Raw genomic sequence first — 15089 nt, forward strand, 5'->3', positions numbered from 1 at the left:
ATACTTTCAAGCATACCAAAAGTAAACATAAACCTACCCTTATATTACTCTTTGAAGCTTAGGGTGATTTCTAATTAGTGAAAACAAAAATCTTTGGATTAATAACAGTGTCTAAGGAGATTTTGTCCCTCTTTGTTCCTCTTTGTCCTTATTTAAAAATTATAAAAATTTAACTTTTAAAAACTACTTATATTATTAATCAATGAACTAGATTCCAAAGTTTGTTTATAAAAAAAGTAAAGCTTTACACCAAATCTGTAGGATTGGGGCCAAATTTGGTATTTTCACTCAACCCTAATGAAATTAATTTATTTGTTGGTTTATTTAACCATTATATTATCTAATCTAATCTTGTATTTGAAGCTGAGAGACAGATCTAGTATAATTTTTGTGTTGTTTTTTATTTTTTACTGTGTTTAATAGTATTTGATGTATATGTATGTGTAGCTGTTGTGTGTGTCTGTCTGATTTCATTTCACCTCTCTTTCCTAACCCCCCAAGGCCACGCTAGTGTCACTTTCCCACAATGTGCACCAATAACAACAATCTCTCACTTCCCCACTAAAATCTAATCTGGGTTTCATTCTTCAGAGGACAAAGTTTCCGACTTTGCGGGATTCGGCTTGTTCCACTGCTGTCATGGGCAAGGTCGCGGTGGGAGCTGCAGTTGTCTGCGCCGCCGCCGTTTGCGCCGCGGCGGCGCTGGTGGTGCGCCACCGCATGATTAGTTCCCGCAAGTGGAGTCGCGCCATAGCGATATTGAAGGAGTTCGAGGAAAAGAGTGGGACCCCACTTGCAAAGCTTAGACAAGTGGCTGATGCCATGGATGTCGAGATGCACGCAGGTCTCGCATCTGAAGGTGGTAGCAAGCTTAACATGTTGATCAGTTTCGTCGATAATCTCCCTACTGGGTTCGTAGATTTATCCTTTCTCTTTTCCTTTTTCCCATCTGTTAGCACTTTGATACTGATATTAATAAAATATGTATTTTTGTCTCTTTCTCTAATTTTTTTTTTTCAAAATAAAGTTTTTAATAGAAAGAGTTTGAGGCACTTGAGGATCAGGATGTCCCGGATTTGTTGACTGTCTATTTGTCTTGCTCTCTGGAACATTGATCTTGTTGTTTTATTTGACTTTTTAAATGGATTTTTGGTTAATCAATCTATTTCCTTTTCCCTTTTTTTTATGTTTTTTTTATCTGCTTGTTGTTTATTTTACGTTCTGAATTCTGATATGGTGAACTGGCAAATTTGGATCAGTGGTGTATTAGTTCATTCATTATATACCTTTTTGCCCCTTTTTTAACCTTTTTTTTTATGTAATTCAGTAGGTGTTATATGCATTATCTCCGTTATGATCGTATTTTGGTATTATTGGAATGTTAAGAGAAAATATTAGAGCTTTTTTGTTTATTGTAAATCCGGGGTTTTGAAACTCGAACGTGATTTGTCATAATGGTTCAGAATGATACTGCTTTTTAGCAGTTCAGAATTTACGCGATTAAATTGGAGGAGCTTACCAAGATATCATTCATGGTAGTAAGATAAACCATTAACAATTGGATAGCACTTACTAAGTACTATCCAATTGTTAATGGTTTATTACTAAACCATTTGATTGTTTATATTCCGGTTTGAAGAATCTGCATTCATGATGCTGAGAGAGAAATATGAACCAGTTATTCTTAAAGATTTCTTCTGAGTTGATTCATTGTCCACTATATCCATTATTTACAGGGATGAGGAAGGACTCTATTATGCACTGGACCTTGGTGGCACAAACTTCCGCGTCCTTCGTGTACATCTGGGTGGGAAAGACAAAGGTGTTATTGGCCAGGAGTTTGCAGAAGTTTCAATTCCTCCACAATTGATGACTGGTACTTCAGAGGTAAGTGTGTTATGGGAAAATCTATTAGAGTATTAAGCCTTGCTACACTTTGATACATGCTCATTATGTTGTTACAGGCATTATTTGATTTTATAGCATCAGCTCTTGCCAAGTTTGTTGCTGCAGAACCAGAAGGTTTTCATCCTCCCCCTGGCAGACAAAGAGAACTGGGTTTTACATTCTCATTCCCAGTGAGGCAAACATCAATTTCATCTGGGACTCTAATTAAGTGGACTAAAGGTTTTAATATTGAAGATACGGTAATTCTTGTTGCCTTCATTGTATTCAAGTAGTACAATATTTACCTCATGATAGTTCAAAACTGCGTCTTAGCCAGAGGAACTTTCAGTTTTAGAGAGTGAACTCTTTTAATAGATTTCTTGTTGTTTCTCTGATATTCTCTGACTGAGCATGGTAATCTGACAGTCTCTCCTTCATGGTTTGTTTGTAGGTTGGTGAAGATGTGGTAGGAGAACTAACCAAGTCCATGGAAAAAATTGGGCTGGATATGCGAATTGCTGCTCTAGTCAGTCTCACTCTTCTCTCTTTAGTATTATTTTTATGGCTAGGATTTGAGCATGACGATTTCCAGTTTGTGTCTGATGGAGTTTTTGAGTTATAAAATTTTATTATGTCAGTTTTTATTTATTTCAAGTCATTCTTGGTGGTTTGATATATTAAACTGGAAATGAAACTTAACTTGCTGATTTGATCTAGGTTAATGATACCATTGGAACATTAGCTGGAGGCAGATTCTACAATCAGGATGTAATTGCTGCTGTGATTCTTGGTACTGGGACAAATGCAGCATATGTAGAACGTGCACATGCTATTCCAAAATGGCACGGCCTTATACCAAAATCAGGAGATATGGTAAGTAGGTTATGAATGTGTGAGATTTAATTTCTTGTGAAAGAGTTGTCTTTACCTGTTTACTATCTGGTGCCAAAGCATGCTCTGATTATTTCTAAATGTTATAGGTTATAAACATGGAGTGGGGCAATTTCCGATCATCATATCTTTCCCTTACAGAATATGATCTAGCTCTTGATGCTGAGAGTTTAAACCCTGGAGAACAGGTAACAATCTTCTACAGTGTCCATTTTTATAATTAACTAGTGCATCTCTAACATTATTCCACTATTATTCACAGATTTTTGAGAAATTGATTTCGGGCATGTATTTGGGGGAGATTGTTAGGAGAGCTTTGCTGAAGATGGCCGAAGAAGCTGACTTTTTTGGAGATACTGTTCCACCCAAATTGAAAGTTCCTTTCATACTTAGGTATGATAATTTATACCAGCAATCGTAGTTGTTAATAGTGCACTGGTGTAGCAGTGGCCACAGGCTGCTATTTTAGACTCAAGCATTTTTGTGTTGTGGGAGTCATGGCTGTGAATATGGATTGCGGTCTCTCTCTATTTTTGGGTCACTGGTTCTATTTTTGGGTCTGTGTGTGTGTATTTCAGTCTTATTTCGAGAGATAGAGAGAGACCCACTATGTTGCTGTCACGAGAAGTTCAGAATGAGATCAATCAGCAATGCTAGCAAAGTGCACCTTTGTTTCTGTCAAATCAACCATACTAGTCAGTTCTGGTGTTGTTTCCAACTTTCCAGTGAACCCTTATCTTGTTCTTTCCTTCTGCTCTGTACTCTCCTATGGAGCTCCCTGTGTTCTGTCTAACAGACCAACATAGGTCCTTCATTTCACTTCTCTGTCCCTTCTTTCCTCTGGTCTTCTTAGTGCTGTTTGTGTAACATGATAGGATATGGAATGATAGGATAAGAGTGTGTGAATTACTTATTAAGCACTTACTGAATGATTTGCTTATGTCTAAGTTATTTTGATAACCAAAGGGAAAAAAATAAGGTTAAATTGTTTTCATATTAGTAAGTTATTTTGAAGAGCTTATTGAAATAAACCAAAAATAGCTTATGGACAGACCATAAACCATTTTCATCTGCTCTTCCAAACACTTACATAAGTGCTTATGTCATAAGACAAATAGAAAGAAGTTGTAAATAAGCTTTTTCAAAAACACCATGATCTGAATCCAATAAGCTCTTGTCCTATCCTGTCTTTGGTAGACACAGAATAACAATTAAATAGTATTATCATCTCTTTGGTAACACAAAATAACAATTAAACAGTATTATCATCTCTTTGGTAGACACAGAATAACAATTAAATAGTATTAGCACCAAATAGTGGCATGTGATAGAAGTCATAATAAATGACAAAATTACCCTTGTGATACAATTGCATATCATTTTTTAGAAGTTAACTTTGATAGTTTTATGTAATATTTAAATTATAAAAAACATACGAGCAACAAAAAAATTACATACTTTTAATTAAGTTATTTCTCTCTATACATATATAGTTTTAATAAGGAGGCATTGAATTGTAAAACTATTATTTTTAAATCATGTATTGAATTTGAAGTTATAAATAAATTATGTAAAGTAGCAAAATAATTTTAACTAAAAGAGTATAACACGTAATGTAAATATTTTATACCCTTGGAAATTTCATTCCCATTTTAAAATGACAAGGGGAATATGGATGTGATGATAACTTGATTCGTGAACTGCCACTGATTAAAGGAGCACAAGTGATGCAGTGAGAGAGTGCAAAGAAAACACAGTAAGGGGACAAGTGTGCGGAGCGAACTTAAGTGGAAAATATTTTAATCTTATCCTGTTAGCTTCCAACATAGCATTCATCACAAGATAAACTTCAACTGTTGAAAAAAATGGGATAGGATAAGGTGATAAGGTTGTCTTATCATATCTAAGTGTCTCACAAAACAATGGATTAAGATAGGATGTACTTTGCTTATTTTATCATATCTTCCTTACCATGGTCACCACCTATCCCTTACTGTTAATTAGTTTCGTCTCCATCACTGTTCTGTCTCTTTTTTTTTGTTCTTTGACTTGTGTGCTTAGCTTAAAACTACAATTTTTTACAACTTAATTATTGGTATATATTTTTTAATGTTCAAGTATATGACTAGTATAAATTATATAACTTATATTTATAACCTTCAAAATTGTGGTCATTCCATTATGTGCTATCCAGCCATTTCGGTTATAGGGTCTGGCTGGCTGCTTCGCCCCACTATCTGGAATGGATTACTGCCACCAAGCAGTCACTTTTTTTTTTGTCTTGGATGATACCTGTCAATATTGGTCCATGTTTATTTGGAGTATTTTTTTTACTGCATATCTACATGCCAATAATGATTCTGATGCTTAGCCTAGTTGTTTAATTGCATGAATTACACAGAAACCTGAGCAAATTAAGATGCATGCTCTGTTTAGACTTTTTGTGTGGACCACTTTTGATAAAGTGTTGTTCCCCCACTTTTCTACTTAAACCTCATTTCTCAAGATTGCTTTATAGTTGTTCTGTTGTTAATCTATGGCCAAGGTCACTCCATTAACTAACCTGTGCATCAATTCTTTTTGGAACTTGTAAATGAAGTCAAGAATGCTGCCATACAAGATTGCGTTGTCATTGCCTCTTTTGGGGTTTGCTTGGTAGTTGGTAGGAGATATGGGGATAAGAGAAAAGGTGAAAGTGGTGGGGAAAGATTTAGTACTGTTTCTTTATGCCGTGTAAATGGGGATAAGAGAATATTAAAACACTTTCATTTATTCTGTTAAAAGCGTGGATGTAGATGAAAATATCTTTTACTGATAAATGATAATATTGTTCACTATGTATAAGCTTAAGATAGAAGAACCAGTAAGAATTTTTTTGTGGCATTATTGGCATTACCCTTTTCATCCAAAAGTGTGACGAAAGATTTTGCTGAGTGGAGTGGAAATGATAGTCTGTTCATTTTCAACTGTTTCTCTGTGTGCTCATACCAATCAATCTTCATAAACTGTATTCACTTCTCATATTCGCTTTCATTCCCTTGAGTACACTGCTTAGACTACCTGTTTCCCCTTGTTGAATTGCAACATATATTCACTTTTGGAGTTTTGACATCATTTTAATCAGGACACCTGACATGTCAGCCATGCACCACGACACAACTTCTGATCTGAAAGTGGTTGGAAACAAATTAAAGGATATATTAGAGGTATGCAAGCTCTTCTGCTCACGTTGAAATACTGCTATATGTCTCACATCATTCTATAAATTGTTTTTCTTGGATGTGAGGGGCCAGAACTTAGAATGATGATAAGATAAACTAAACTACCTATTCGTTGTGACCTGTCTTTCAAAATAAAAAGCATTCTGAATATGTTTAAGGGCTATAAAAGTTGGTGCTTCTAATACCCCTCATTTTGTCAGATCTCGAACACATCTCTAAAAATGAGGAAGATTGTTGTGGCACTATGTGACATTGTTGCTACTCGCGGGGCCCGCCTTGCTGCCGCTGGTATTTTGGGCATCCTCAAGAAACTAGGAAGAGACACAGTTAAGGTTGGGGAGAAGCAAAAGTCGGTGATTGCATTGGATGGAGGATTGTTTGAACACTATGCTAAATTCAGAGAATGCCTGGAGAGTACACTGAAGGAATTGCTGGGAGAGGAGGCTGCTGAGACCATTGTCATTGAGCATGCTAATGATGGCTCAGGCATTGGTGCAGCCCTTCTGGCAGCTTCTCACTCCCAGTATTTGGGAGTGGAGGAGTCTTAAATTATTGCCAAGGGAATGTAATACTAGTTTCATTTTTTGCTTAGGTAAAATAGATCAACACATTGAAGAAATGATGCCTTGGAGATCATATCCATAGGAGGGCTTTCTCTTCTTACTGGGGCATTCATTATTTTGGTTCCGGGTTTGTTTCTCCTTCGTTAAGGAATAATATCAAAGATATAAACTTAATCTTGAGTGACTAGTCTCACCTTTTGCGGAATGTAGCCAACGAGAATAAATCAGGACTTCATGCATTCACAAGCCTAAATGCTTTTTTATTCAAAGCATTCTGAGTTATCAGTGAAGACTCAGGAGTTGTTGCTGTTGCTGTTACTATTGTTATACTATTTTATCATCATCTTGTATGAAACACGCGAGGTATTACAATTTTATTATCAGTGATTTACCTTCCTTGGATTTGTTTTTCTCTTTTTCTTGTTCATGAGAAAAGTAAACATGTTTCTATCAGGCCATTTATGAAAATACATAAATATCAGACTTCAAACTTAGTTTTGAAAAATTATACAAAGTATGCTAAGTATATCAATTTAGTATATACAATGGTTGACACGACACTGGCTGGTTGTCTATCATATCTATAAATTAATTTTCCTGGTGTCTCTGAAATTAGATCAATTTTTAGGAAATTGTTTTGCACCCTTGTAATTTGAAGCTGCAACACATATGTATTGAAATTCTAATTTTACCTTTTGAAGATTATATTTTGGATTTTTACAATTTGGAATATATCATTTATGATTTTTTAATCTTTTTTATTCTTTGTAAGTTACTTAATAAAAAATATATTTTTTAGACAAATATAATTTCTTTTAACACAAAAACATTAAAAGTAACAATATTCACATAAATAAAAAAAAAGTGAGAATATCATGTATTGATTATTAGAATTTGTTGTAGGATATATTTTTCAATTTTAAAATGTAAAACCTAAATACACAAGAAAACTATATAAAAACTATGCTGGTATTGCCTGTCCCATACAACATGTGCACGTTTAATATAAACGCTCCGCTTGAAATGTCATTGATTAATTGCAATGCAGTCTAGGTTTTGTTCCATAGAGTACCTTTTACACTTTTGTAAATGGTATTAGGTCCAATAGGGAGTAAAAATATTTTTTTATCCTTTTTCTTGCCACCCCATCTAGATACATATTTAAAGAAAAAATACTTTTGATTATATAATCTAAAAACTAAAAAAAACTTTTGAATCATGTAATGTAATCTCAAAGTTAATTATAAATTTGAAAAAAAACATATAAAAATTAAAAAAAACTTTGGAATCATGTAATTCCGAAGTTAATTATAAATTTGAAAAAATACTTCTAAATTATAGAATATTAGAAAATGACAATTTTAGAAATATGAAAATTTATGGAGGAGGTGAGAGAAGAACATGTAGGCAGAATAATTTCAATTTTGGAAGGGTGTGTGATTATTTTTTTAACTAATGAATTGACACAGGGCTGGTGAAAATTGTTTCTTAAATGCTTTATTGACAGGAAATAAGTAAGCACCCCCATTATTATTTCATTTTTTACAGAAATAGATACAACTACTACAGTTTTAAATCCGCCTCATGTAACACATTTTGCGGACAAGTGAAGTGAGTATAAGTGTTTCAACTCATTCAAACCAAAAACTCTTTCTTGAAGAAATATGACTCGCCAAAACACATTAGTTTCATATCGGTAACTGTACCACCTTATTGTGAAATCAAAGACAAATACTAAATCCCAATAACAAATTCTCAAGTTAAAAAATCATTCCTGTCGAATCTCATTTCACAACCAAAGACAGTGGATTTAGAAAACACAATCAAAATAGAAGAAAAATGAGAACCACAGGAAGAGTGCATACGAATGTGGAATAAGGAAAAGCAAAAGCAAAAACCTAACATCAACCTCATTTTCTTCATAGCCATTGTTTTTCTATGCCATCCACTTGGAAAACTCGAATAAAGCGAAATGCCATTGCTGGCACCCCAATTTGGTATCAGCCTCCTTCTATGCATTCTGCAATTTACACTTCCATGATGTGAAACATTAATGGAAAATAGAATAAGTTGTTCATAAGTAACTGATACAGCAGGTAGGAAACATTTTCATTAGCTCAAGACATAAACCCCAACATTGTTCACACCAAACTTTATTATGCCATAGAGTTGTGTTCTGAGATTTCAGGCATTGGAGGGAGGAAGAGAAGCGTTGTTGAGTCGCTCGAGGACCAAAATAAGAGCCTGAGTACCCAAAAGACCTTCACCATGAGCCTTAAGCGACAAATAAAGCTGTTGAGCCAGAGCCAAACCAGGCAAAGCAATGCCCATATTCTCACACTCCTTCAGACAAATCCCCAAATCTTTAACAAAGTGGTTCACGAAAAACCCCGCTTCAAAATCCCTCTTCAAGATCCTCTTTCCGTACAATTCCAGCGACTTCGAACCGGCGGCGCCGCTGGAAATCGCCTCCAGGTACAACCCCACATCCAACCCCGCCTTGTGCGCGTACACCATGCCCTCCACCAGCCCTACCATCGTCGACGCTATCGTCACCTGATTCGCCAATTTCGCGAATTGCCCCTTCCCACTCCCCCCCATGTAGTTCACTTTCCCCAGCACTGAAAACAAGGGTTCCAGATTCTTCACCGTTGATTCCTCCCCGCCAGCGAAGATCGCTAGGGTTCCGTTCTTCGCGCCGCGGTCGCCGCCGGACACAGGGGCGTCCACGGAGTGGCAGCCTTTAGCCGCGGCTGCCGCCGCGATTTCGGCGGCGAGGGAGGGCTCCGAGGTGGTCATGTCAACGAGGACACCGCCTGGGCGGAGGGCGGCGAGCGCGCCGGAGGTTGGGTGGAGGAGGACGGAGCGGACGTCGGAGGGGTAGCCGACGATGGAGAATACGACGTCGGAGCGGGCGGCGACGGCGTGGGGGGAAGAAGCGAAGTGGGCCCCGAGGTCGACGAGAGGTTGGGCCTTGGAAGCAGTGCGGTTGAAGACGGTGAGGGTGTAGCCGGCCCGGATGAGGTGGGCGCACATGGAGTGGCCCATGACGCCCGTGCCGATCCAGCCCACACGCGTGTTCGATGGGCTTACGGGCGCGGCGGCCATGAAGTGTCGGACGGTGAAAGAGTGGTGGTGGTGGATACGATGGTGGAGGAAGCGGAGATTTAGCTGCAGAGAGGGGAGTGGCATGTCTTTTGTTTTGCTTGCCACATATATATCGGTAATATTTTCGGGTCCGATTATCCTGTTGAGTAACTTGTGTTGTTAACCTTAGGAATTTTTTTTATTTTTATTTCTTTTTTCAATTAAAGGAGAACTTGGCTTTAGTTTGAGTTTGACTCATCACGTGAAGTATTATTTGTAATTAAAGTCGAATATTCTTGTTTTATTTTTTATTTTCAATGTGTATTGGTAAGTTCGTATAATCGATACTCTGACTTGTTACTTGATCCGATTTCGATCTAAATTGATCGACATAACTAACAATGAAGTTGGTTAATAATCGAACGTTTATTAATCTACTTTTATTAGGTTCATTAGCAACAATAAATTCACAATGATTATATCAATAAATACTACGAATCTAAAAAAATCAAGCATGTAATTATCTAATACTAAATACTGAATACCAAGTGTCAAAGTGAACTTGAATGTCAAAGTGTCTTTTATCGATATCATTCGAGATCAAAATTAACTAAAAGAAAGAGTGAAAAAATAAAAACGTATAAGTCTAACTGAAAAGAATGAGTAAGATGCAGAGTGTTAGAATCATTATGTTAGTTTAATCCCATTTGGAAACGCAATGTTTTTAATATATGTTAATAGTTTTATTGTTATGGATGTAATGTGAAATAAACTAATATTAAATTTTTTAATTGAATTATAGATATATGGAAATTTGATTTCAGATTAGATTATAGAACTTCTTCGCTTTATATATGTAATCGATATAGATGTGATTGTTTAATAAGGGAAATTTTATTTTATTATATTTCTTTATCGAACCAAATAGATAAATTTATATTTAAAATTATAATTTAACAAATTCCTTAACTTTGAATTTATTATTCACTTCTAAGAGAAAAAACAAAAAAATGTTAGTTCGTGGATAACTTTAGAAATGTGATTATATGTAAAAGTACAATGAGTTAAAATTAATTGCTATAGTTTTTATTAATGATGATATTATTATTCATTGGCTATCTTTATCATTGACTTCACTACTTGCTTTGAAGTTTATTGTTAATAAGTTCAATTCTTTTGTGTGATGGAGATGGTGAATTATAAAACACCTACCTCCTCTTTTCATATATACTTTGTGTTATTTCATTAGTGTTTAATATTTTATTTATTTAGAATAAGACGTGACAAATAATAAAATTATAATAAATCATTAAAGTAGATAAAACGTTAAACATAAAGTAAAAGTTTAAATTTTGTTGTGACAGTCTTCTCTTTATTTGTGCACATTTTCTTTTTCAATGGAAGAACATTATAATGGAAGAACATTATAATGAAATTTCAATCCATACATTAAGATAAAAAAGAGACGTGTATCATTTTCTCTATTTATTGCCACAACAATATTAAATTAGGATTATTTTCCTTCTACCTCATAACAATTAATTGGCAAAACATATGATAAAAACGCTTGTTTCAGATTTTTTTTTTTAAAGTTAAAAATTTAAATATGATGATAATATTAGTTGATAAATTAATACAAAACATAAAAAAAATACTTATTTCCTCGTCTTCCCTCCTTGCCTAAAAACAAACCGAGTATGAGAGTGGATGGAGTGAAAATGGAAGTATTTTTTAATTATTCACTTAAATAAAGAGATTTGTGTTAATTGTATGTAAAATTATTGTTTTTATCAAATACCTTTGTGTATATGTTATTATAATATACAAAATTAAATATTACATAAATTTATTTAACAATTTTAAAAATATTTAATTATACCATTAATAACAACATATAATTATAAATAATAAAATAAAATTATAACAATAAAAAATATATAATTATATAAAATTAAAAAATATAGAAAATAATAAATATTATTTTCATTATTTTTAATAAATTGTAATACATTTATTGCAATTTAACACAATTTTTTTTATTAAAAAATATCAATAATTATGGATATTATATATTAGAAAAATTAAATTAACTCAAAAAAAAAATCATAATATTTAAATATTTTTTAATAACAAAAATAAATTTGTAAACTTATATTTTACATATTTAAATAATTTCTAAATTTTCTTATAACTATCACTTCGCTCCCAAATTTCAATAAATCATTATCACAAATCTATTATATAATCTCTCAATTTAAATAACTTTCCATATCCTTTTTAGTTTTTACAAATTCACTTCTCTACTCCCTTTTCAATCCAAACACAACATCAAAATAACTTCTGAAATAAACACAAGAAATAGTTGGATTCTCTTATCTCCTTATTGTACATACCTAAAAACAACACAATATAAATAATCTCAATTTAACATATGATATAATTTTAAAAATATAAATAAATATTAATTCTATGATGTTTAAAAAAAATAAAATGTAAATATAAAAATAATTTATGTAAAATTTAACTCGATTTTTTTATTACAATAGTTATACAACAAGTTTTGTTAATTTTCTGTTCATACACAATAAATTATTAAAAGAAATAATTTTATCAATTATGAGAATAATTCGATGTTATTGTAACATATATTACTAGTTATATAGCAATAAGAATTTTAAACTGATCATAATTTACACACGAATAAAAAATAATACTAAATAACACGTTATTATGATTAAAAAACTTTTTTTTTTTACCTACCATCATGTATAAAACTTCCATAATTAACTTTAAATTCAAACATTTGTTTATAAATATATAAAGAGGACATATTATCTTAGTGCATATATCTATGTCTTATTTATTTTTATAATCATTACTGCTATTTTTTTTATAAACTTATTATTTGTATCTTGTAAATCACTCATATATTTTAATAACATAAGATACCATAAGTTATTTATCAGTTGTTCTGTAATCACTATTTTATTTTTGAAGAATCATTAAAAAATATACAACAATATATATATTATTAAAAAATCCAACCTCCAACTATTAGAATACACCATTGCATGCATCAGGTACTAAAATAATTCGTATAGCAGAGAATAAAACGATGTCGTTTAACTGTCCATCAGAAATCGGCGCTTGTATGTAGTCTCTGTCTGCCCTAATTTCCTAATGCACGTCAATGTAAAGGAAACAAAGATAAGGCATTTTCATTTTGAAAACTTCACTGAAATTTTTCTTTAATTCACATGGTTGTTCCTTCCTCAATCCATTCTATCAACACTTGAGATTCTTCTCTGGGTTTTCACTTTGAAGACTTCATAGTTATTCTAGTGCTACCTCAATGTACACTAGCATCTCCAAAGCCCAGGCATTTCCTTTCGCCGCTAAATTCTCTTCGCAACCCAAATGCTTCACTTCACCCCACGCTTTAATGTCCCTATCTTTACCGCTTGCTTATCATCAAAACCCCATCTTAAAGATCCCGACTTCACATAACTTTGGAACCTCGGAAATGGGGAAGTTAGCAAATCCATATGGGTTGATGCTTCAAATTGCTAGAAGATATTATAGGGCAAGAAGTGGCGAAAAACAACTTCCTTGGTTAGAAGTGGCTAATGAGGTTCAGGGAGAAGGTAAGGTGGTGGAGAAAGCAAAGATGACTAGGATTAGAGGCTCTATTCAGGAGGGTTCAGCAAAGAAGATGAGTAGTAAGTCCTCTTGGGAACAATCCATTGAAAGGTTGGATAAAAGTCATAAAACAACAGTTCCCGAAATTAAGCCGAGATCAGCAGCAGCTGCAACATTTTCCAGGAAGGGTGGTGCATCAGCTGCTGCTAGTAAGGAAATGAAGAGGGGATTGGTTGAGAAGGCTGGAGAGCACAGGAGTGATTATGGTAAGAGGTATGTGAAGTATGATGATAATGACGAGGAAGAAGTTGATGATGAAATGGGGGAGGAGATTGATGATCCAAGGTGGGATAACATAAAGAATAGGTTCAAAGGGACGGTGGGGGCTAAAGTTGGAATGGAGAGACCCGAGTTTCGAAGATGGAATAAGCAGGAGGACTGGGGTAGAAAGACATGGAAAGAGGCCACTGAATCCACTGTTCCTAAGATTGTTGGTGAAGGGATCTATGGGGTTGGTCCAGTTTTGGCTGCATTGTCAGCTGATCGAAGGGAATTCTATGCATTATATGTTCAAGAAGGATTGGATTTGAGTAGCAATAATAGGAAGAAGAAGGACAAGAAAGGGTTTGAGAGAGTTCTAAAGATTGCTGAGAAGCTTGATTTGAGTGTAAAAGAAGCATCAAAACATGATCTGAATATGGTGGTTGATAACCGTCCTCATCAGGGTTTGGTTTTAGATGCTTCACCACTAGAGATGGTGAAAATAAAGGAATTGGACCCTGTTTCTGTAGATGAAGGGAAGGGTTCCCTTTGGATAGCCTTGGATGAGGTAACTGATCCACAGAATTTAGGGGCAATAATTAGGTCTTCATACTTTTTTGGAGCTTCTGGGATAGTATTATGTGCCAAGAATTCAGCCCCATTGAGTGGTGTTGTGAGCAAAGCAAGCGCAGGCTCTCTTGAGTTAATGGAACTTAGATATTGCAAGAATATGATGCAATTCTTGGTATCTTCAGCTGAAAATGGTTGGCGAGTTCTTGGGGGCTCTGTGTCCTCCAAAGCTATTTCTCTGGATGAGGTTGTGCCTGGTCCGCCAACTATTCTTGTTTTGGGCAGCGAGGGCACTGGTTTGAGACCACTGGTGGAGAGATCATGCACTCATTTAGTTAGGATTCCTGGGAACATTCCTCATGACCCAAATACTAGTGAATTGGATGGTGAAAGTAATGGTTTGAATGCTCAGAGCTCTGGTAAAGAGTTTCTATCATTTTTGGCCGTGGAAAGCTTAAATGTTAGTGTTGCAGCAGGTGTTCTTGTTCACCACTTAATTGGGAAAAATTTAGTGGATTCATTGCCAGAGGACAATAAACAGATTGATGTGTCTGAGTGAGACTGCATTGCCTCAATTTATTTAGTTCTATCTCACCTAGTGTTTCCCCATGGAGCACAGCTTTTATTTCTTTGAATACATTGTAGTTTCTCCTTCTTCATAATTTGATTATGTATTCATATTACAATCATCTAAGAAAGTTGGTCTGTCCGGCCGTGGAGTCGGTCCACAATTTTGACTACAATATAACTTTAAGGCTAAATATATTTTACATCATTATTCAAATGAAAGAGAATTGATCAATTAAATTAAAAGTTGAGGCTTCTTTTTGCTTACCACATTGAACTTGTATTAGTTTATAGTTGTGTTATTTTTAACTTGAATTGTGTTGTTTTAAGTTTCAGATGTGATTTTTCATTATAACTCAAATAGGCTGTTTCTTTTCCTGTATTTTGCTCATTGCCTCCATAT

The 15089-nt window shown here is 34.3% G+C and overlaps 3 protein-coding genes across 3 annotated transcripts; 2 read left to right on the top strand and 1 right to left on the bottom strand.

Annotated features, from left to right (window-relative positions):
• Positions 1-346: 346 nt before the first annotated feature.
• On the top strand, positions 347-6958 carry LOC137812829 (hexokinase-1-like). Its single transcript, XM_068615051.1, has 9 exons — positions 347-911; positions 1737-1887; positions 1965-2147; positions 2339-2413; positions 2605-2760; positions 2868-2966; positions 3041-3171; positions 5903-5984; positions 6200-6958. The coding sequence occupies exons 1-9, from the start codon at positions 640-642 to the stop codon at positions 6545-6547; spliced, it is 1497 nt and encodes a 498-aa protein (XP_068471152.1). The 5' UTR covers positions 347-639; the 3' UTR covers positions 6548-6958.
• A 1364-nt stretch (positions 6959-8322) lies between these two features.
• Positions 8323-10017, bottom strand: LOC137812830 (probable 3-hydroxyisobutyrate dehydrogenase-like 1, mitochondrial). The gene has a single exon (XM_068615052.1). The coding sequence runs from the start codon at positions 9752-9754 to the stop codon at positions 8747-8749; it is 1008 nt and encodes a 335-aa protein (XP_068471153.1). The 5' UTR covers positions 9755-10017; the 3' UTR covers positions 8323-8746.
• Positions 10018-12790: 2773 nt separating this feature from the next.
• LOC137812831 (uncharacterized) lies at positions 12791-14850 on the top strand. The gene has a single exon (XM_068615053.1). The coding sequence runs from the start codon at positions 13002-13004 to the stop codon at positions 14676-14678; it is 1677 nt and encodes a 558-aa protein (XP_068471154.1). The 5' UTR covers positions 12791-13001; the 3' UTR covers positions 14679-14850.
• The last annotated feature ends 239 nt before the right edge of the window (positions 14851-15089 follow it).

Source organism: Phaseolus vulgaris, chromosome 2 (assembly GCF_000499845.2).
Source record: "Phaseolus vulgaris cultivar G19833 chromosome 2, P. vulgaris v2.0, whole genome shotgun sequence".
NCBI lineage: Eukaryota > Viridiplantae > Streptophyta > Magnoliopsida > Fabales > Fabaceae > Phaseolus > Phaseolus vulgaris.

What these genes read in the sequence shown, in the direction of transcription:
- LOC137812830 (XM_068615052.1), bottom strand. Translation starts at nt 9,754, where the DNA reads ATGCCACTCCCCTCTCTGCAGCTAAATCTCCGCTTCCTCCACCATCGT.
- LOC137812829 (XM_068615051.1), top strand. Translation starts at nt 640, where the DNA reads ATGGGCAAGGTCGCGGTGGGAGCTGCAGTTGTCTGCGCCGCCGCCGTT. An exon ending in GTCGATAATCTCCCTACTGG is followed by an intron (nt 912 to 1,736) that starts GTTCGTAGATTT and finishes CATTATTTACAG; the next exon opens with GGATGAGGAAGGACTCTATT. An exon ending in AATTAAAGGATATATTAGAG is followed by an intron (nt 5,985 to 6,199) that starts GTATGCAAGCTC and finishes TCATTTTGTCAG; the next exon opens with ATCTCGAACACATCTCTAAA.
- LOC137812831 (XM_068615053.1), top strand. Translation starts at nt 13,002, where the DNA reads ATGTACACTAGCATCTCCAAAGCCCAGGCATTTCCTTTCGCCGCTAAA.